This window comes from Panthera onca, chromosome D1, assembly GCF_046562875.1.
Source record: "Panthera onca isolate mPanOnc1 chromosome D1, mPanOnc1 haplotype 2, whole genome shotgun sequence".
NCBI classification, from domain to species: Eukaryota; Metazoa; Chordata; class Mammalia; order Carnivora; family Felidae; genus Panthera; species Panthera onca.
In genome coordinates this window covers 89,679,998-89,702,903 of record NC_138348.1, presented here as the reverse complement: position 1 = coordinate 89,702,903, position 22,906 = coordinate 89,679,998, and the positions used below count along the sequence as shown (strand labels likewise).

The window sequence follows — 22,906 nt, the reverse complement described above, 5'->3', positions numbered from 1 at the left end:
TTGGGACCAAAGAAGCCCAGGAAGTCGCGTCTGGAAAGGCTTGACCCGGTCAAAAGGGCTGACAATGAGAGAGCCAAGACACGTTTCGCCCAGCCGCTCCCCTCCCGCGGGAAGCAGGACTTCCGCATGTTTGAAAATACTGTCAAGTGCGGATGGTGCGAGGCAAGTCATAGCCCCGAAGTTCCAGCGAAAAAGCTCAAAACCCAAATATTTCCTAAATACTCGCCTCCGTGTTCGTGCTTTCTGCCCGTGACCCTAGGCTTAGACATGTGTGGTGAGTTGTTTTGTTGGTCCCCCCCCCCACCCCGCCACCCCCAGACCTGGTAGCTTTTGTTTTAAATGCTGGCCCTGCTTCCTTGGCTTTGTGTGAGGGCTCCCTGACTTGAACGTGGGTCTGGGCTGGTGGAATGGGCACGGCTGGTAGCAGGCACTGGCCGCGGGTCACCAGCCCTGCCCAGTCTGGGAAAGGCCGGCAGGACAGTCTCTGGTGAGCCAGGAAAGAGGGTGTGTGCAAGTGTGTGGGCTGGGGTAACCAGTCCCTGGCTATGCTAGGAGAAGGGGGAGAGAGGAGAGAGGAAGGGAGGAAGGGGAGAGAGAAGGGGCGGGAGGGAGGACAGAAGGGGAGGGAGAGAGGGGCGAAGGGGAGGGGTTTCCCCTCCCCAACTCAAAGACAGATTTCATTTGTAGCCGGCTTCACCACAGGCTCTCTATCAATTTGTCTCAATGCAAACATTCGAAATATTCTCTTTGGCTGCTCGTGAAAACAATGTGAGCTGCCAGGATCAAACCATCTTTCCAGATGTCTGGTGGTAACCACATGAAACAGGGCAGACTTGTTTACTGTTGTGTTTGGTTAGGGCTTTTCCCCCCTTCAGGATTGAAAATAGAAGCAGCAGCAGGAGCTGAGCGGCAAACCCAGAGTTACATAAGTGGGGCACACTTGCCCACCAGCATGTCAGTGTGGGGTGGAGGGAGTCTGGAATGCCTCAGAGAGCTGTTGTTCCCAGTTGGTGGGGGAGGGGGATTCTCCTTTCTGGGTGGAGGACCTTGTGAATGGACAGGAGCTCCTCCTGGGGGGGGGGGCTCAGAACGAGCAAAAGGCATGGCAGGGGTGCCAGTCAGTAAGTCACAAAGGGGTGACCGTTATGCCAACGCCAGCCTCCACTCTCCCTCTCCCCCCCCCCCATCTTCAAAATTACGAAATTGCCATAGCTTTGGTTTTCAGGGAGAAACAGAAAGTGCTATTGAGCTCCACGGTGAAAACAGGAGGGCAAGTCCTCAGTTTAATCTAGTTGCATATTGAGCAACTCCCAATGGGAGAGACAGCTGCTGCTGCAAGGAATTGGGGGTGCTAGGCTTACTGGGGTAACTGTACTGATCAGTGCAGTGAAGGTAATAGGATCTTTGCTCAATAGAAGTTGGGAAGAGAGACCTAGACAACATTTTTGCCATAGAGGAGCCTTCTCAAGCACTTGGAGGAGTGCGTCAGGAAGGGGGAACAGCGGCTCCAGTGGGGTGGCCATTAGCAACCTCAGTGTTTGCCCAGGACCCGGAAGGGGGCCTCTGGGTGGTGGAGTTGGAATCCCTTCTGCCCGAAAGAGGGCCGATGTGGCTGGGGGTGCCGGGTTTTTGGCCAGGTTCGGGTGGGAAGTGGTCTCCCCGCACCCTCCTGAAAGCCCTGTTGTCGTTTGAAGGTCGACAGAGTCTGGGCTGAAAAGGAAACAATTTGGGGTTTGAAAGGATGTAATTCATTCTTCCTTTCCCTTTAACCTCTTTCCTCTCTGGAAAGCATGTGGAAAAGCTGAAGGGAAGAGTGAGAGGGCAGGCGGTCGGCCTAGGGGAGGAAAGGGTTAAGCCTGATTTCTTTTAATTGAACTCCAGAACTGGTGGCCCCAGGCAAAGGGGGGGGGGGGGACTGACCCCGCTAGCGGTAACCAGATGTGGCGGTCCCAGGGGAGCCCCGGAGCAGACCCCTGGATTGAGAAGCAGACAGGAGGTGGGGGGGTCGGCCCGGCCCCCATCCCACCCCCACCCCACCCCCACCCCACTCCCCCATACGCACACCGAGTCTCAATTGCTGGCAGGCTGCACCCGCCACTCCAGGTCTGGTCACGTTCAGACCCGCGTCTGTATTCGAACCCAAAATTGGAGCTGAATTGATGAGACTAATTTCGAGAGGGGGTGGGGGGAGGGAGGGAGGGAGGCGAGCTAGCTTTCTGGCTCAATTGCTCCAGAAGAAATAAAGAATTAATAAGTCACCTTTTTCGCCGCTGTGGACACCCTTTTGAATTTTTTTTTTTTCTTTCCAATTGACTCGGATCTCCTCTGGATTTTTTTTTCCTCCTTCCCCGGGTGGACTCTTAAATAAAAGTGAAAAAGTCCAAAGCGTGGTCTGGAGAGCGTGGACAAGGTAACCTGTTTGGGAGGTTGGGGAGAAGGGAGTCAGGCCGAGAGCGCCTGGGGGAGGAGTGGGGTGGGGGGATGTCTCCTCGCTGCGCGCCGGACTCCTGAGGCTGCCCCAACTGGAGGGTTCGGCGGCACTGCAGAAAGACGGGGGAGGTCTCCGGGTGGCGGGGGCCGACAAGGCGGGCCAAAAGTCGGCTGGCCTCACGGCTGGGTGGGGATGACGGTGCCGCGATCTTGAGTGCTGCGCTCTGCAGACCTGTTGACCAGTGTGGAGGGAACGTCCCGCGGTAGCGTAGGTTTCTTGGGGCTTGGAGTAGCATTGCATAGGCGGCTCTGGCCGAACGCTGGGACTTGGGCCATCTGGTCCAAGTAAAGTGCAAGGGGTTGGACCCTAGAAGGCGCGGAGAAGTGGCCTATGGTGCTGCCGGTCCTGGCCCTGGGCGGGCGCCGGGAGCTCTCCAGGAGCAAAGGGCCGAGGCGCGCCGCCCGGAGGGCGCCCTTCTGCTAACAATGCACTGGGAGCCTAGTCCTCGCCCCCGATGGTGGGGTCCTTCCGAAACCGCCCAGAGTCCGCGTCGGCCGGTGAAATAGCTCCCGGAGTCTGCCGCGACTCGGCAGCCGAGGGCCCGAGTGGAAAAATTCCCATTGGATGCATTTTTTTAATGGTTGGTTTCCTTCGGTCTGAGTCCGGATCTTCCCGGTCAGTAGGCTCCAGGTTATCCCCAGTCCGAGTTAACTTAACCCCCCCCCCCCCCCATAAGTTTACTCCGGCTGGAAAAAGCATTAATGAACCTATCTGTGGGAAGAAACGGAAAGGGAATGAGTCAAGAGGGCCACCTTCGGCCAACGGCCCCGGGAAAAGGAAGGAGGCCAAAGGCGTTTGGTTTTGGACTTTGGGGGAAGGTGTTGGGGGTGGGGGTGCAGACTGCGGGAATCAGGGCGCGGGCGCCGGGCGTGGACCCCGGCATTGTTCCCAGCTCTCTCTTATCTCCCAGGAGCAAGTATCCTGTGTGCGCTGCGCACGAATGTATCTGGGCATCTCCGGGTATATTTATATAGTGTGTGTGATGCGAAAAGCAGGACCAGCAGAGGGGAGGAAGAGGGGGTGTGGGGGGAGGGAAGACGAGGGAGAGAGCAGAGGGGAGAGAAGAGAGAGGAGAGCGCGAGACAGAGAGAGAGAGAGAGAGAGAGAGAGAGAGAGAGAGATAGGACTTCCTCCCCGATTCGCAAAGTGAAGTCACTTCCCAAAATTAGCTGAAAAAAAAGTTTCATCCGGTTAACTGTCTCTTTTTCGCTCCGCTACAACAACAAACGTGCACAGGGGAGCGAGGGCAGGGCGCTCGTGGGGGGCACGCAGGGAGGGCCCAGGGCGCCAGGGAGGCCGCGCCGGGCTAATCCGAAGGGGCTGCGAGGTCAGGCTGTAACCGGGTCAATGTGTGGAATATTGGGGGGCTCGGCTGCAGACTTGGCCAAATGGACGGGACTATTAAGGTAAGCGACTGGGCAGTGGGCGCGGGAGCGGCGGGGCCGGCCGGGGCGGCGAGGCAGCGGGCAGGCTTGGCGCTGGGCGCCGGGGTCCCGGAAGACGTGGCCACTCTCCCTTCCTTCCGTGCCCCGGCTTCGCGCCGTCTCCTCCCGCTCTCCGGTGGCGAGTCTCACTCGCGGGCGCGACCCTCCGGGTTCACGACCGACAGCGATCTCCCCCCCCCCCCCCTCCGCACCCCTTGTCCCGAAGCCGTGTCCGGCCCGCTCGTACGTGCTGCGGGCCGGGCTGCGGACGGAGGTCCGCGTGAAACCTGGGGACCCCGGGAGCAGATCCAAGGCAGGGGCCGGGGACCCCCGGGTCCATCACTCTCCCCATCCCCGGGCAAGCTGGGCGTCTTGGCCCAGGCGCCGGGCACTGGCCCGGCGGCCGGCTTCTTCTTACCCGAGGCCGAAGGCGACGGGGGCGGGAGATGCAGCCGCCACCAGCTCTGGTCCCCGCCTGGAGGGCCCTGGGGCGGGCAAGTGGATGGGTTGCAGGCGGATCGGGGTGCAAGTGAGTGTGTCTGGGGGTCTGTCTGAGCGGGCTCCTCCAGATGGAATCCCCTGTTTACATGTCAGCGCGGGCTGGTTTCCCTTCCTCTTGGTATTTGCGTTGCCGGCTCTCGGCGCTCGGGAGCTGCCGGCTCCCCGGGACTGACGGGCGGGCCTCGGCGCTCAGCCGGCAGGGGGGTCTCTCTGCGGCCCCGCTCCGCGCCGCCCCCCCAGCCCCAGCCCCCGGCCCCGGCTCTCCGCGCCCCGGCGTGCGCCGACTCCGGGGGCAGGGCGCGCTCCACGGTTTCCCAAAGAGGGTCCCGCGCCCTGCACAGCCCCTTCTCCTTCGGTGGCCGGCGCTGAGCCCACGGCCCCGGCGACCGCCCTGCCAAATCCACCCCCCACACCCCCCCTCGCGTCACCCCACACACCTCGCGCCTGGGTCTGAGTTGCAAAATGCAGCCCAGAGGGGTGGCCGAGGGTCTGGGTTTCGAGTCAGACTTCAGAAGTGTTGATTGCCTGCTCCTTCTGGAAGCGAGAAGTGGGGCCAGGAGCAGGGAGGAGGGACACCCCCTCAAGTGACTGACCTTAGAGGACCGAGAGCAATGAATGGGACCAGGAGTCGGCTTCCAGGCTGTCCCGCAACACCAAGCAGGAGTCAGTCTGGAAAAACTATTAGGCTGGTGAGGTGGGGACTGGCAGAGCCCGCCATTCCCCAGAACCCAAAGGAATCAACTTCTCGCTCAGTGCTGAGTTAAGAGGAGACTAAGATGTTGTGCTTGGAGAATTGAAGAGATTTTTATCATTTGGGTGGAGTAGTGGTTTTTATTTTCTAAGGTTTTTTTTTTTTTTCCTTTTCTTTTCTGAAAGTTTGAAACATGCTGACTTAGGTAAAAGGCACCAACAGAAGGAACTTGAAAATCTGGAGAGGCGATAACTGGTTGTACTGGGTTAAGGGGAGCCTCTGTGAGTCTGGATTCTTCCAATTTAAAGTGCGTGGGGGTGAGGAGTGTCCTTATAGCGAGGGTGGAGGTGGCCACTGGTCATTTGCGCCTGCTCCTCTGCCTGCGGGCGTGTGCTTGCAAGTGTCTGTGTGTCCCAGGTTTGGTAAAAGGATGCTCTGCTCTAGAAACCTGCCCCCCTCATCAGGACTCTTACCCCTTACCCAGAAGCACTCCCTCTGATCCGGAAGGTTGGTAAGATGGCTCCAGGGTCTTGATGTGGACACCCTAAGGAGAAGTGAAGCAATATCTCCATGATACTCGGACCTCTAAGGCCCTGAGCAAATGGAGGAAGCTGTGGTCTGTGTACCCGAGATGTGCTAACCTCTTTAGATACACACACAGGGACTGGCGTGGCAGGCAGTGAGAGCAGGCTTAAGGACCCTGGTGCTTCATGCCAAGGATGGAAATAAAGGTCTTCTTTTTCATGTGGGTGGTGGGAGCCTGGGAGCCCCTCCAAACCCTCCTCAGGAGCACCCTTGTCTCCTGTCCAGGTGACCCGGCTATGCAGACGCACCCACAGAGCAGCGACTTTCAGAGTTATCTTTGGTCACCCAAAGTCTGCAGAATTGACTTGCTGGTGTATACTTTGGTATTGAAAGTGTGTGAAAGCCAGTTTCCTGTTCCTGTGTGACCTTTGGACCTTGATGTTCCCCAGACCCTGTTCCGGAGATGATTCCAGCACTGTCTTTGCAGGGGACAGTGGACAAGGGGAGGCCCGTGGATTTCTGGTCTCCGTGTGAGAGTGCACGGTCCATTAGACCCATGTGAAGTTCAAAATCTTTGTACAAATGAAACAGTGGGACTAAACTAGCTCTACAGTAGTAACTTTCGAATCCTCTCTTCCTAATATATCACATTATATGCTCCCATAAGGACATGTACCTGCATGTTCACGAAATCTAGTTTTATACAGATTGAGGTCTGTAGACAGAAACCTAGAATGTGGGTTCCCACTTTGAGTGACCTTGACAAATCATCTTCGAGTAATTCCGGAATGTGATTTTTATGCACCTGCATATTTCTTCCTCAACTATAAGGCATGTCTATCTTTTAAAATACCTCTGGGTCTCAGCACTAAGGAGGTATTTGCTCCAGGATGCCAGGGGAGTCTGGATTTCTTTGCAGAGGGTTTTTATTCTGTGCATAATTTACACAACTCAGTGTTTTCAAAATCTTAATCTCGCTGCCCTTGTTACAAGTCCTTCTGTGTCATGTTCCCTTCTCCTCTCCAAGAATGTCTCCTGGGAAGGCTCTGAGCATCACGTTAGGAATACTAACATTTTCAGGATCCATTCCGCACTTCTTCTGCCACACACAAGTTAACCCGAGATATTAAACAACACCTACCCCACCCCTGCTCCCCACAGTGATATTATCAGTGTTGAAAATCACGTGATACGGGTTGCTGCTCAAGAGATGACCTGGTTTCAAAACCTGCCTCTTGGTTTTTTGCAGTCTTCAATTGAATCTCATTCTTCCATCCAGGAAAGCTTGATTCAATGCCCACGGTCCCAATTAAAGATGGGGAAACGACCCCTGAGGATGCAGACATGGTGAATGAGACAGAGAAATGCACAGCAGACTCCAAGTCAAAAAACTTGAGTCCATTCTCAATTGTTACTCGGTTCCTGTGGGCCCTACAGTGAGGCATCTCGGTTCCTTGAATGTCAGTTTCCTCATCTACAAAATGGGGCCAAGGTGCTCCCTTGCCAGAAATCAGAGTAAGGATTAAAGAAAGCTTAGTACCTTAGCTGAATGTACATGAGTTGAATTTCTCCTTGGGGATAGGGCTTGTGGGGATCGATTGGTCAGAGCATTAGATCAGAGCTCTGGATTTACCATAAGACATATTTTATTAGTTCAACATAATATTAATATTACTATAATATTAATCACGCATCTTTTATGCTCCAAGGGTCTGCTTTCTGTGTTGAGGATAAAACAGGTATCAAAACCCTGCTGGCATGAATACTCTACGGAGGTGGCAGACGCATAAATAAATAATTCTGTGTCCAGGAGTGATACCCCTTCTGAAGAACAATGAAGCAGGTTAGGGGATAGAAAGTGATGTGGTCGTATCAGCCAGGATGGTCGGAGAGGATGCTTCGATAAAGCCACAATCGAGCAGAGACACTTTCAGTTTTCATCCTTTACCTCAGGAAAATGCAGCACCATACAACCCCTAATGCTGGGAGAGCAAAATGGGAAAGATAGGTTGAGGTCAGCGCTGGGCTCTGAAAAACAGCACAGAGACCAATGTGGCAGATGGGGCCAGGAGGATGGGTCATCGCTGACAGGACAGTGCTTATCCAGTCGGGAAACTTCAGGATGGTAGCGGAGGAGGAACCAGCAGAGTGAGGAGCACTTGGGAACAAAGACTTTACTTCTGCCCTCAGAAAGGGGTCTTGCCTTTGTTTTGAAGAGTGAACTGCCTCCCTCTCCCCCCCGCCGCCCCCCATCTTTTAACCTTCCTATCGCCTGGATTCATGAGGACTCCAGGCCAGATAGACTTTGTCAGTTTATCTGTCCCCATGACCACATCGAATTGTTTGCCTCAGGTAATTACCAAATGGTGACCCCTGTTTTGCTTGTGAATAATTCCTACAAAAATCTTCCTTCCGCTTCTGCTGCCATTCGAATTCAAGTTTACAGGTTTGCAACTTTAGAACTTTACAGATTACTGAGCTCCACGTGCGCATTCTATGGGTGGGGAAACTGAGGCCCAGAGTTATTTAATGAATTATCTAAGATCACACAGCTAACTCCTGACAGAGTCAAGATGAGAATTCAGGGAGCCTAACCCTCCAGCTAGTGTTCTTTCCATGACACCACGAAGATTTCATTTGCTTTCATTACGTTATCATGAATTATAGAATCCCGAAGGCAGTGGGTATGTGAGAGAAGTAGACAGAGAAACACAGAGAGAGAAGTCTTTAAAAGAAAAATCATGGCGTATCTAGCACTTTGAACTAAAGACATTTCTGTTATTTAATGAATAATGTATCACTACCATCTTGAAGTATGTCCGTATTTTTTTAAAAAGTCCAGATTTTCAGATAGGATTTTTAAACTGCTGTTTTTCAAAAGAAATCCTTCTTTTCCTATAGACAAACAAGGTCTCCATTACCAGGGGACAACAAAAAGTACAGCATTTTGCTTAAATAGCCAATGGGCCCTTCTATAGACTGGAGGCAGGTGGGATGAATTCCTATTTCAATTCTTTGAATAATTGAATATTTGACTATTTAAGTTAAATATATTCAGATGCATTACAATATGCCTTACTGGCTCATCTTTCAGACTGTGTAGTAGGTAGGTCTTGGAAAACAACCACATTAAATAAGATTCCAGATTTCGATGTCTGCTTCTGTTTGGGGTCAACCAGTTAACTTGGCATTGGTTTTTAAAAAGCAGTTAATTTAAACCAAGTCTATCTTCTAGAAATGTATAACAGTCATCTAATGCTAGTACTGAGTTGCCTGGGGGGGCAAAAATGTTGGGAAAATTTTTATGATGATGAATCGCCGGGCAGGATTTCTAATGGACTGAGGCCTTTATCCTACCTCAAACTTCAAAAACATATCCTCAAATTGTAAGTCAATACTCAGGCCATCCTCGTCTTCTCTGAAAGAAGTCTTTTTCTATCTATAGCTTGGTAGACAGGTTTTCAGGGTACAGACCAATTGAAAATCTACTATTTTCATTCATTTTAGACAATTAACTACAATATGTAGGTCTAGAATCCTGTTTTTGTTTTGTTTTGAATAACATGACTTTCTTTTTTTAGCCTGTAGTTAAAACAGTCTTTCTATCTTTGGCTTGTTGTTTTGTGACAAATTGAGAAGGCCAAAGGACATTGGCTACTGTGTACACACACACACACACACACACACACACACACGTGCGCGCGCACACACACAATCTCATAAAATCATCAACCAGAATAACAGTTTTTCTAGTAACCTTAGATCTTTGCAGGTGTCTTTTCCTTGCTATACTCTGCTTCATTTTCTGTTGCTTTAATGATTTATATCTATAGTGCTCACTCCATTCATGTATCAGTTCATCGGTGGGGGGGGGCATTACTAAGTGACGTCACTGTGATTCTTCCACTGACCTCATAGACCCAACATCAGTAGCCTGTGTACTTGGAGATGTTTCCCAGAGGCAATGGGTGGGATTTTTCTATCCCCATATTGTCACTCTTGGAGCCAATATCTTGGAAGTTTGACAGAATTAGACAATCTATGGAATAACCTTTTCTGTGTGAAGCTGGCTGGTTTTATGAGACTCTGTAACCTTTGCCTTGCTGGCGTCATAAACTGATGCCAGTCATATTAATGCAAGTCAGTAAGCATGCAAATCAGCAAGGCCTTTTGCATGACTATAATGCAGGGTAACTAAGTGTTGTCAAGATATAATGCTAGTGGCAAAAAGGCTGCTGGGCTGGAGACTGAGCAGGAGGATGGGATGTGAGTGTACACAGAGAAATGCAGTAAGTGTTATGGTAGCCTCAAGGAAGGAAAGAGCCATTTCCACTGGACAGGCACAGAAAGACCCAACACCAATAGTCATGTGTACGGTCCCTTCTATTTACAAAGCACAAACACTTTTTGCATAAACACTTGCCTTTAATCCTTTTGATAGCCCTTTGGGAGATAATACCACCATGTCTCCATTTTGTATGGGAGAAATTAACGTTCAGGAAAGTTAGGTAAGTTATTTAAGGTGACGGCTAATAGATGACAGAGTTGGGTTTCAAGCCCAGGGTTTCTGATTCCAGAATACCTGCTTTTCCTATATACACCTTGCCTCTTGGCATAGGTGGACCTGGACCTTGGCTTTGAAAGATCGGTAGGACTTGCACAAGAAGAAATGGTTCAGGGGCTTTCTTAGAAGTCAGAATACTTTGGTGATGGGGTGGGTGGGTGGGCCGGGTGCAAATGAAGGCAAAGGTAGAAGTGAAAAGATTGGATGGAATTGATTACGGAGGACCTTCAATGTCATAACAAAGAATTTAGGTGTAGAAAGGAGGAGTCACACAATTTTGAAGAGAGGGATGACCAAGTACAAATCTCTTAGGAATGGAACCCTTCCTGTCCTCATCCTACTCCTTGGGAAATGGAGAAAGAAGTGGCTCCATCACTTGTCAGAGGACGCAAAAAGTGACTAACAGGGTTAGAAAGCCAGCGATAGACTCAAACCATGCTATCAGCCGTCTTTTAAGATACCTGTTGATTAAACATGGCGTCAGGGAAGGGAAAAGAAACTCTATTTCGCTAGATCTCATAAAAATGTGATTTTCCTCTTCACTCATGTCAGTGTGTCTTCTTTCTCAGTGTTCTAGAGATTTCACCACAAGCCGTCTTTTCGACTGGGCCATCTATCCTGGGGTACAACTGTAGTTCCTTTTGAGAATGAGTCAGCAGATAGTAATTGTGAAGAGACAAAAGGAAAGGTTGTTTCCCTGAGACTCAAATCAAATTTCGATGGAAATTCAGACAGGTCTGACATACTTTCACAATTTGGTTATGCCTATCCACCTCATTTAGGAATACTGAAATTTCACCCAAGCAAACCAGAAACTCGGTTAGCGCCATCATTCCAAGCAGGATCAGAGATTAAATGTTCAGATGCATTTTCACGTCATTCAGTTCCACTTTACAACACCTTCCGATTTGTTTATGCCTACAAAAATGAACCAAAAATGCCGACATATTTAAGATGGTTCCCACCTTTGGGGAACAGTGTACCTGCCATGCAGTTCATGATCAAAACCCCAGAGTGTGTAAAGTTTTCAAGTTACCTCCTGGAGAATGTAGACTGGAAAACTGAAATGTTTTCCCAACAGCAGAGCCCATTTACTCAGATAGTGCTATGTGTCCAAGGTAATGAAAGACCATGTGTCACATCTCAGTGCACACATGCAAGAGGCCAGAATTACAGGTGCCATGGGAGCTCTAACCTTGCATTTCTAGACACGTGTGGGTTTCACATGTCTACTGGAATCTAACATTCCAGTAGCAGAGTTGTTGGGTCCGCGTATATGGGTATTCATTGATTTTAGGTGTGAAGAGATCTGAGAATGAATGAGTTTGCACTGTTGTTCATGTGGCAGAAATGCGAACAGTTATTATTATAAAATTACTCAGCTTGTGAGTTGTCTTTATGTTAATGCTGTTACAATCGATATAAACACATATATTTAGATCTCAGTTCTTATGCCTGAAGAGTCATTTCACCTTTCGGCATTTATCACTTAATTCATAGTCCTTCATTTATTCATTCAACCCAAAAGTGAATAATATAGCCGGGCACAGTGCTCAACAGAGCTCCATGTAAAAGAACAAGAACACAATGCTTACAGTATTCCTTCCAGACTTCTAGAGGATAGAGCTTTGTCTGCTTCCAGATTCTAAGCTCTGACTATTAGAGATTCCAAGATCAGCAATATTCATTGGGGGAATCTTATTTGTGGCTTTTTACTATAAAGAAATTTAGGCACATTTTCCCAGTGGTAACATCCAGCTTATAATTTCCATTGTCTCTTTGCTCTTGGTGATACTAGTCTGTTGTACGGACCTTTTTTGGAAAACCAGGGCCTCGGCCAGGGAGACGACACCTTTTTCTCCCTTTCTCAGCTGTAGTTCTTTAACACAGAGAAAAATACCATAAATCAAGGGCAAAGATAAATGAGAAACTGAAGAATATCCCTCAGATATAAAAAAAAGGCAAATGTCCTAGTATACAAGATTTTTTACAAGGTAATAAGAAAAAGATAGACAAGTTGGCAGTAAAGTAGGCAAAATTGCTATGATAGACAATGCTAGAACAAGAAATAGAAATGGCCAATAGGCATATGAAAAGAATTTCAAGCATGTGCATAAACATATCCAAATGAAAATCATGAAATTCCAATATTTATCACCTATGAGTACAGTGTAACAAAGATTAAAACAGCTTAATAATGCCTCATGTTGGGGCGCGTGGGTGGCTCAGTCAGTTGGGCATCTGACTTGGCTCAGGTCATGATCTCGCGGTCCGTGAGTCCGAGCCCCGCGTCTGACAGCTCAGAGCCTGGAGCCTGCTTCAGATTCTGTGTCTCCCTCTCTCTCTGCCCCTCCCCAGCTCATGCTCTGTCTCTCTCTGTCTCAAAAATGAATAAACGTTAAGAAAAAAATTTTTTTATTATTATTATTTTTTTAACGTTTATTTATTTTTGAGACAGAGAGAGACAGAGCATGAACAGGGGAGGGGCAGAGAGAGAGGGAGACACAGAATCTGAAGCAGGCTCCAGGCTCTGAGCTGTCAGACGCGGGGCTCGGACTCACGGACCGCGAGATTGTGACCTGAGCTGAAGTTGGACGCTTAACCGACTGAGCCACCCAGGCGCCCCTCCAAAAAAATTTTTTTTTTTTAAATAATGCCTCGTGTTAGAAAGTGTAAGGGGAAGGGCACCTGGGTGGCTCAGGGGGTTAAGCATCTGACTCTTGATTTCCGCTCAGGTCACAATCTCAGCGTTGCGGGATGAAGCCCGACGTGGGCCATGAACTGGGTGTGAAGTGTGCTTAAGATTCTCTCCCTCCCTCTCTCTCTTTCTCTCTCTCTCAAAGAAAAAAAGAAAAGAAAGGGTAAGGGGGAAATGTCACTCCTTATCTCATGGGGGGAATCTAGCTTGGTACATTCTGGATGGCACATGGATTGGAAGCATCGATCGAGATGTTAAATATTTACAGAAGTTTGTTAACAATTCCAGTTTCTAAAAATTTAGCTTATGGACATGTCCACTCAGATAGGAAAGATATATGTACGTGAAGTTTTCTGTACCAATGTAATAGCAAAAGTTGGAAAGAATCTGAGTATCCATCAACAAGGAACTTGTTAAAAACGCTATGGAGGATGTATATAAGAAAACACCGTGCAAGTGTTACATGGAATAAAATCAATTGTCCAGACACACTGATTTAGAAAGTTCCCCCAAGGTATACCTTCACATGGAAAAAAGCAAGTTACAAAACCTGTGGTCCCATTTTTGTATAAATATATACGTAAATACACAAATAAATAGAAAATGCACCCGTAGGCATGGTTATGCATAGACAATTTCTGGAAGAATATGCAAGAGGCAATTAACAATGGTTGCCTCTTGGCAGGGAGAAATAGACTTATTTTTCACACTATAAACTTAGGTAGTCTGTGATTTTTTTTTAATCACTAGTATATATTACTTTTTAAAAAATTTTGTAAAAGGATGTAAAAAATAAAGAGGGACTTTAGAAACAGACATGTCAAAAAATGGGCCAGACACCAGCATTCTAACCCAAATGTGCTGATTTCAGAGACTTTTAGGTCCCACTCTGTAGTGAATACAGAGTTAAAATCATCCAGCCTGGGATCCAGAGACCTGAATTCTGGCCCCGGCTCTGCCACAAATGAGTGATAGGATCTTAGGCAAGTCACTTCAGTCCTTCCAAATTCATGCACATTTTCTCATGTTAAATGTTTTCTCGAGTATCCAATGAGGGTATAATTTCGAATTTTCCTTTGAGCTCCCACGCTCATAAAACTCTGATCCCTGACAGGCTTCAAAAACATTGCTTATTTGGGGGTGTGGATGAGTGAGCCTCTCATAGAAGTTCTATTGGAGCCCATGTGGCTCTTCTCTGCCATCTCGGGACTGAATTCTAGAGTGATCTTTGAGGCCAGTTGAAGGCTGGGGCTCTCGGAGGTGCTTTGTGAATTTCTGTGAGCTGGTTGTTGTTATTACCAAGTGACACTGGAGCTGTGCTAATCCCTTTGCACTAATGCAAACTAAGAATAGGGCCTAACTCCGCTATGGGGTCTTACACTCTTTCCCAAAATTTGGTCTCATTTAAAACCCAAAACACATTTGGCCCCAAGCGCCTTTCCCCTGGACTTTTAAAAAAATCCTGTTTAATTGAAGGGAAATTGAATTCGTCTGGTTTTGATTCATTTACACTTAACCCTTAAGAAAACGATATTTTTGAGGACTTATTTGATGTCCAAGAAGAATTTTGAGCCTCTTAATGAGTTTTCTGGAAGGCTTTTTTTCTTCTTCTTGAAACAGGAAGTGGTGCTATGCTATGGGCAAAAACACAGTCAACCCCGAGAGGCCCCAATTCAGTTTGAAACTGTATCACCCACTATTTTACATGAACCCCCAATGGCCCTAGCCAAGGCCTGTCTTTCCCTACTTCTTACTTAAGAGCAAGGGGCTCACTCACCTTCCATCTGAGAGGGGATAGCAATGAAGAGGAAGGGGGAGAAATCAGAGTCATAAGAAAAAAAAAATATGAGCTATTTCTCTAGCTCTTACTATGTGCCAATGTCTGTTTTAACCTCTATAGAGATGCTCACTTTTGATCCTTATACCAACCCGATGATGTATGTATTGTTTCCGTTTCGGAGAGGTAGAGTAACTTACCCAAAGTCATAACGGTAGACAGTGGAAAAGCAATGATTTGAACCTAATCCTGTTTGCCTACCGAGCTCATAGAGCTCAGCCACTGTGATACGTTGCCAGATTGACACATACATCCATGAAGGTCAGGCTCCAGATCGAACCCACCTATTGAAGATCATGTAAGTTTTGTTGCTTTTTGGCAATGCCCTTCAGTCTAAGTGACCCCACCCTTAGTCCGCACTTGTCAGATTCATGGCATATCTCAATTCTCTACCACCCTTTATTCCAGAAGCCTAAGCCCTGTATTTTTCCTAGGTAAGAGTCCCTGCCCAGTCTTTCTAGCAGGTGTACTGGACAACAGGCCAGCGACCGTGAAACCTCCAGGTTCTGTTTTGCTTTAATGAGCCCACGAGATGATAAAAAAGACCAAGTTTTGTAGCTCAGTAGAAAATAGCGTATTCTTTGACTTACAATGCTTCTCCTTTTCCTTCCTTACCTTTTCTCCTCTCCTTTTCTCTCCTGTTCTAACTCTTGCTCTCTTCTCATTCTCTTTCACTGATATACACACACAAACTACACGCACTTGGAAACACACACACACACACAGATCTGGGGCTTCTGCAAAACACAAAGAGGGAATGTTTTGCAAGGTTAAAAGGAAACCATCGAGAAAGGCTAACTTCAGCTCCAGTTTCTCCTGAATAGCATTTCTTGTTATTTCAAGGCTGATTGACTTATAACTGCATCCACAGCCACCTCACATCAGTTCCTTTTATCAGCCCAAGTGAGACTTCCTGTGGACTGGCCCAGCTTCCTGATGTATTTCCTTTTTCCTCTGGCAGAACAAAGAAAACCATAGCTCCAAGGATACTTGGGACCAAACATAATTTCACACTGAAGAACCTATTCTTTTAAAATTTTCATTCTCAATGCGTCGGGCCGAGGACCTGTCTTTGCAAGTTTTTCGCAGCATTCTGTACGGCAGTGTGATGGACCTCACGTGCAATTATCAGGGGTCCATGAGCCACTTGAAGTCCTCCTAGTTGTAGTTGGATTCCATTCCAGGAGGGAAACTGAACCCGTTCTCCTCACTAACACTACACGAGCACCCCCCAACCCCGTACTCGTGTACACAGCTTCAAGAGTCACATGGAACACCTCTGTGTTTAAGGTTTACTCTTTTGTTAACCTAATTCGGCATAACAGCAAAGAAACCCTCTTATTAGCTATTTCATTCTAGCTATGTTTGAAACTCTAACTCTAGAAACATGTATCTAAGCAAAGAAGCTTTGAAGTATCTCCAAAGGGTCATTGACGTCAGTGGAAGAAGAAATTCCAGAAATTGGGATGAAGCTGTTGCTTTCCTCGCTTGCCCGGAGTATGTCATATCACTCCTTACCACTCGGCCTTGCCACCTGCTGTGCACATTATTTCTGAAAGACCCTGAGGCACAATCCAGAGTAATAGGGAACTACCAAGGGAGCTAGCTGTTTCCTCTGTCATATGGCCTAGTGCAAATATCACAAGTTGTCAACTTACACTATACTCCCTGAAACTCTTAGAACCTAAGAGGCCATTGCACAGGAAAGATAACTGAGGCTTCAAGACATGATGTGTCTAAAGGTGAGAACCAGGCAAAAAAGACTCGAAGCAGGACTCGGGTATTCATGCGCCCAAACAACACCTTTGCCATAAAGGTGTTTCCGGGAGCAAAGTTATCAAGACCTAATGAATTCATGCTTTCTTTGTTCATCTATCTTATTTCCTTACAACTGTACAATACTCCCAGGGAATTGAAGGTGGCACTTTGCACAGAAACCAGCTAGGCATCTAAGCAATCATGCAGCCACCAAATGTTACTAAAGTCATTTTTTTGTCTACAAAGATCACAGATTTGGGTTTGTTTTTAATTTTTTTAATGTTTATGAGAGAGAGAGAGAGAGAGAATGGTGGGGGAGGGCAGAGAGACAGGGAAACACAGAATCCGAAGCAGGCTCCAAGCTCTGAGCTGTCAGCACAGAGCCGGATGCGGGGCTCAAACCCACGGACCATGAGATCATGACCTGAGCCAAAGTCGGATGCTTAACCAACTGAGCCACCCAGGCGCCTCAAAGATCACTGATTTGAAATGGAAAACAAACTGAAACTGAAATGTGGCTCCCCAGGCAAGCAACTTATTTCTAAGATGACAGGGCTAATTCATCATTGTTAATTCATACTGATTTCTCCCAACCCAATCCTCAATGCATCATCTCTAGATGAAAATAGATTGAAAGGGTATTTCAAAGAGGAAAATAACTCAGAAACTATATGGCGTGAGGAGAATGTGTGAGAGTGGGGTCAGGGATTACTGGGGTACTAAGCACCACATACCCTGCTTTGGCAACTCCAGATGGAAAGGCAGGGACTGCACGTGTACATGTATGAGCCTCAGACCTTTCTGTTCCTGGCACGTACTCTGCCCCTAGCCCTGTACCAGGTTTGTGACCAATCAGGAATCCTAGAACATAGATCCATGAGTTAACTCCTGCAGCTCTTCCAGCCCTGATAATCCTGTCTGTAGAGATTCTTCTAAGGGCCTTGGAATTCTCCTCAATAAGAGTATATTGGGCCAAAGGGCACAAGTAATCCCGTTCGAATAGGGTCTTTGGTGCAGCATAGGACTTCTCTAGGGGCAAGGACTTGAGGGGCGCCTGTACTTTCTGCACTGTTCTAGAAAGGGGAGGGAGTAAGAGCAGACTACTTTTTTGGAAATGTCATTTCAGGAAACTGGCATGTGGAGAATTTTCCCAGGGTGACTTAGTGAAGGTACGCAGGCCTGTGGATTTGCTGCTCTGGACGCAAGGGCCTCTAAGCCCTTCTTTCTGGAGATTGGCGGATCTCTGTATACTTACTGGGTCTGTAGTGTGGTAAAGGAGTACCAGGGTCATCCTCACATCCTTCCCCAAATTTGGCCCCAGAAAAGCTTATAGACAAGCCATGACCAGGTAGTGGGGCTGGGTTGGAGTTTATCATAATTAACCATTTCTTCCCATCACTTTCTCTGCCCAGAGCACCTTTCCCCCGCCCCCGCCCCCCCCCCCTGTTGATTTTTAAAACCCTGTGTGTATTTCATGGGAAATTTCACACGCCTGTTTCTGATTCACTTCCAATTAAAGGCTCAAAATGCTGGTTTTGTAAGAGTTCTTTGATGATTCAGTTTCATGCTGGTTCATCTTTTTTTCCCTCCTAAAAGCCCACAGAATTTTAATAAATGTTCCTCAGACATTTGCATGCTTAATTGTTAAAAATAATTGGAAACAGGAGAGAACATTTAAGTATTGTGCAGAAAACGTGCACATTTACTAGGGTAAAGAGAGAGACAGATGCCTCGGTGCAGGTGAACTCCTATGGAAAAATAAGGACTATCAATGAAGCTGGGCAACTAGGTATGCCCACTACTGCAAGGGAGGGGTGGCTCTGACCTCGGGTCTTCTAGAAGGCTCAAGGGAGTGTCACATGAAACATAGGAGTCCTTAATGTAGCCGGTCGACGCCACCAACACGCTGTCGGTTGAATGGTCAGTTTCATGGGAGGAGGAACAGGTGGATTGGCATTTTCCAGATGCTAATGTTGCTTTCAACTCCCTTGGGATCAGAGGGAGTTAGTGGTTTGCAATTAGAGCAAACCTCATCCTCCACCCTGCCTCATAGACATTAAAAAGGTTTAATGATGAGCCTATCCAGGTACACCTCTGCACATTAGCGGAAGACTCTTCCAAAGCAGATCTGTGCTCCCCGAGAAGAGGCCCCTTATCCTATCTACGTATCAGTCCCTCTAAAATGCTAAGGGGTTGGGTAATTTCAGTTCTGCTCCTGGTTTGGCCTTAGGCTGACTGGACGACATTGGGCCAGTTACTCTCCCTTTCTAAACCTCAGCTTCTCCATCCACCCAAAAGGATTAAAACTACTAGCAGGAACCCTCTTCTCCCACGGATTTGGCAAGAAATGTGGAGTGATGAGTTGCTTTGAATTTTTTGGAGCAAGGCTTTAATGAATTGCTACAGTTTGACTATTGAGTGGCTCATTACATGGTTCTTCTTACTGTCAATTGTAAATCATGCAACATTTTTGTTGTTGAGCCTTGTTTGAACTTTTTACTAAGGAATCACCCTTCTGTCATTATTCTTTGGAGCTGGTTAGCAATATTCAGTCGGCCTGAGTTATGAAATGTCACTTTGTGCTCACACAATGTAATGTGGGAATGCTGTGTGCTGTGTGGTCCTTCTTGCCTAAGAAGGGGAACCCAAAAATCTTGTGAAGCTGGCAGTGAGATGCTGGAGGGGTTTGAAAATCATTATGAGAGTGGCAGATGGTTTCATGGGAGCCATGTAAGTAAGTAGGCCATTTTGAAGTATCAAAATCTCGATTTAAACCAACTTATTAGTTGTGTTATCTTGGGCCACATAGTAACTTCTCTAATCTTCTCCTTTCCTATCTGTAAAATAGGAAGAGTAATGATGATAATAATAATAAGGTATATGAAGTTTTCCAGCTGCTTTACTGACCGATTGTAAGACTCAAAGAAGTACAGAAGGAAAAGCACTTTGTACCTGTAAAGTGCTAGGTAAATGCTAATTATTACTACTTTAGTTTTTCTTCCCATCCGAGTCAGTGTTTGTACATAACAGATAATAAAAATGTTTCTTCAATTGAAGCCAGGGGTTTGGTTGCTTTTTCTGGTTTTAATGATTCCAAAGACTTACTTGCATTTGGTTAATTTTGTCAATCGGCTACTTATTCATATCTCATTGCCCATAAAGACACTCGCCCCTATGAATGCATCAGTATAGACCAAACATCACATACTCCTCCTTTCCCTCCCTCGTATCCGGCCATTGTTATACTCATGAAACTCCCATCCCCAATCAATGGAGGTTTTACGTAAAAACTGAATTCAGGATATGAGTGCAGCCTCAGGAATTCCAGGCTTGTGCTGCTGATAAAGAGAGTGTGTCAAACTGAAAATACCAGAGAAATAAAATTCTCCTGTCCAACCAATGCTCAGGTTTGTTTTTTGTTTAGGTTTGTCTCTGCTTTTGAAGAGTCCTCCTGGAATATGACACACATAGCTTTTACAACCTTCCCTTGGGAACAGTTTTAAAATCCCCCCCACCCCAGCTGGCCAGACGCCCCACTGGCTCTCCTGACTGATTCACCTGTGCCACCACCTCTGTTCTTGTCTCAGTGTCCCTGCGGTCATGAGTGAAGGCAATACAGGGCCAGATCTGAACTTGGTTCATTCAGAGCGGAGCTAATATTTCAGTCCTTCTCTAAGCTCTGCTTTACCATTCCATTCCAGAAAGCAGCGTTTTCCAGTCTAGGAGGAACTGGAGATCTGAACTCCCCTGAGCAACGGCTGTGAATTTGTTTGGGTTGTGTTGGTCTGTCTGAAGCATCATAGGTTTAACTGATTTAAATGGGAGTGAAAGAACAGCAGAATGAAAGAAGTAATTTGTCTCAAAGACGGTCCTCTGTCAGTGTCAAAGTCGGGAATAATCATGGCCTTTTTCCCACGTGAGACTAGACAAAGCAAGCTTAGTCTTTCTTCTCATCATGCGTCATCACTGCTGCAGGAGAGGTTGTATCTCTGTCTTCCAGGCTATGCCATGCAACCAAATACTATTATGTGAGCAGAAGTGAGAGGGAGAACATTTGCCAATATTTTACCCACACTAAAGCCGCTAAATACTGACATAAAGAAAGGAACATGAAATTGACAGTTCATTTTAAAGTGCTCATCCAGACATTTAGGATTGAGGATTCAGCGCTTCTCCTTAAATCTTTTTTCCAAACATGTTGAATAATGTACTAGAGTTGTATTCCTAGCCAACAGAATGGGGATTTCACAGTCCATGGGGCTGGACATTGAGTTGTTCAGAGAGTGATCTAGAGTTCTTCCGAAACTGCAGTTTAGCTAAAATCAGTCCTATTTCTTTGCCCCGGAAGACAAGTGACCACCAAGATCTTGATGCTCTGTTGAAGGATGAGTCTGTTTTTTAGACAAAAACCACACAGTGAAGGTAAAGAGATGGTACAGCATCCCGAATATGTATTTCAAGTTATGAAGAGCATCTCACACGATGGAAATCAATGCCACCTTGCAGGAAACTCACTTCATTTAACAGTGGGTCTATCTCTGTGAGGTTGGATCATATGAAGGTTCTGGGCAAACTCATCCTCCTGCCATCTTAACTACGTCCTATGTCTTGCCTAAACATTTACACATTTGGAACGAGCTAAAATCTCATCTTTTCCAAGTAACTCTGAATGTCTGGTTTTCGATTTGATTTGGGTAGAAGAGAGCAACTTTTTCTTGGGCTGTGGAAGGTTCAGATATCTCTCTTTTGAGAGTATTGATGCGTAGGAAGCTTTATGACAGATATGGCTCTTGCACAATTTTTAGGGTGAGGGATTTGGGAAACGTCATTAGTAGTTCTCAACTTCCTTAGCCTTATCTCAAAGGAAAGGAGAGTGGCAGATGTAGAGACATGTCTTAGAATCATCCAGTAGGGTTTCCTGTAAAGGTGGGAATGCTGTGTTCTGCACTGCCCAATATGGTAGCCACTAGCCTCGCAAATTCAAGTGGCCATTGAGCACTCGCAACGTGGCTGGCGAAAGAGGGACTAAATTTTTCATTTCATGTCACTTGACTTTCGTTCATCTAAATTTAGATAGCCATATATGGCTAGTGACTCCCTATCAGATAGTACAAGTCTATATCATTCACATCAAAAGCGTCTTAAAATCTGAATTCAGTCAGAGGATATATTTACCTGGATTGTTTTTTGTTGAGTCAGCTGTGTGTTGTCCAAATGGAGACTAACACTTCCACTTCCTCTTAGGACTGACATTAAACCAAATGAAAAGTAAATGTCCAGTGTTATCCAGGTACTACCAGGGTTGGCCTGGAGCTGGAAGTAAGTTTACTCTGTAGTTTCCCGGTTTTTTCACCAATTCTGTGCTGACCTGTAAGAATATAATGCTTTCTTTTCCTTTCAATAAAGTGGAAGCACTTGGAATTGATCATGGGGATATTCACAAATTGTGAGTAAATGTATATTGGACTGGCCAAAAAAGGTATGGGCTTTTTCTATATATCTTTTCATTGAAAAATGACCTCAGAAAAAAAGAGAATCCTGTACTACATGGTGATTTGAGTTTATAAAATACCAGCATTGTGCTAAATTAATTTTAAGGTCGTTTTCAGTTCTAATGCTTTGTGCTGCTGTGAATATATGATTTTCTATTATGTAGGACTCCATCTTATTAATAGATGGTTGGCTTTTCTAGTTCCCAGATCCCTATAATTTGTTGTAGGAAGATTTCTCCTTAAGTATAAATATTAACAAGCCAACTTATTTTAAAAAAGAACTAGCTAGAGTGGCTTCTTTGAACCCCAATTTCCCTCCAATGAGTTTTCCCTTGGTTTGTACTGTTCTGTGGTACTATCGGTTACCAAGATCCAAAAGCCTGACATCTCTGAGACAGGAGGCAAGTTCTCTCTTTCCTTTGTGGCCCTCACCCATGGATAATAGGAACATAGAACATGCTATACCTGATGTGGCTTCAGAAATTAGCAAGAGGAATAAACACCCTAGTCTTTCTCCAGGAGACACACAATGAGTGGACCTGTGGTGGCTTTTACTTAGAAAGTCTTCAGGTTCGGGCACCTGTGTGGCTCAGTGGGTTCAGCGTCTGACTCTTGATTTTAGCTCAGGTGGTGATCTCATGGCTCAACTCTCACTTGGGAGTTGGAGCCCTACATTAGGCTCTGTGCTGAGAGTGTGGCGGCTGCTTGGGATTCTCTCTCTCCCTCTCTTTCTGCTCTTCCTTCGCTCACGCTTTCTCTCTCAAAGATAAATAAATAAACTTAAAAAAAAAAAAAAAAGAAAGTGTTCAGTTTGACATCACTGTGAAGGTCAGTCCTATGCCCATCACTGAATCTGTGGCATGCATTTTTGAGTCGAATTGCTTAAAACCAGGATGGATCGATGCCGCAGAGAAAACAAGGCAAA

The 22,906-nt window shown here is 46.6% G+C and overlaps 2 protein-coding genes across 4 annotated transcripts in view; one reads left to right on the top strand and one right to left on the bottom strand.

Moving 5' to 3' along the window:
• Window positions 1–22,906, top strand: part of FLI1 (Fli-1 proto-oncogene, ETS transcription factor) — a 131,082-nt gene that overhangs the window by 5,203 nt on the left and 102,973 nt on the right. The window contains exon 1 of one of the 3 annotated variants that reach the window (XM_078432954.2): window positions 3,307–3,897. The exons of 1 other annotated variant lie outside the window; for it this stretch is intronic. In XM_078432954.2, the coding sequence (XP_078289080.1) occupies window positions 3,839–3,897 (59 nt within the window). In that variant the 5' untranslated portion in view covers window positions 3,307–3,838. Of the gene's footprint in view, window positions 1–3,306; window positions 3,898–22,906 lie in introns of those variants that run through there. One more of the 3 variants, XM_078432953.2, reaches the window with a different exon arrangement.
• Window positions 1,251–4,497, bottom strand: LOC132675608 (uncharacterized). The gene is made up of 3 exons (XM_078432955.2): window positions 4,334–4,497; window positions 2,260–2,797; window positions 1,251–1,710 (listed from the first exon to the last, which is right to left on the bottom strand). The coding sequence occupies exons 2-3, from the start codon at window positions 2,729–2,731 to the stop codon at window positions 1,532–1,534; spliced, it is 651 nt and encodes a 216-aa protein (XP_078289081.1). The 5' UTR covers window positions 2,732–2,797; window positions 4,334–4,497; the 3' UTR covers window positions 1,251–1,531.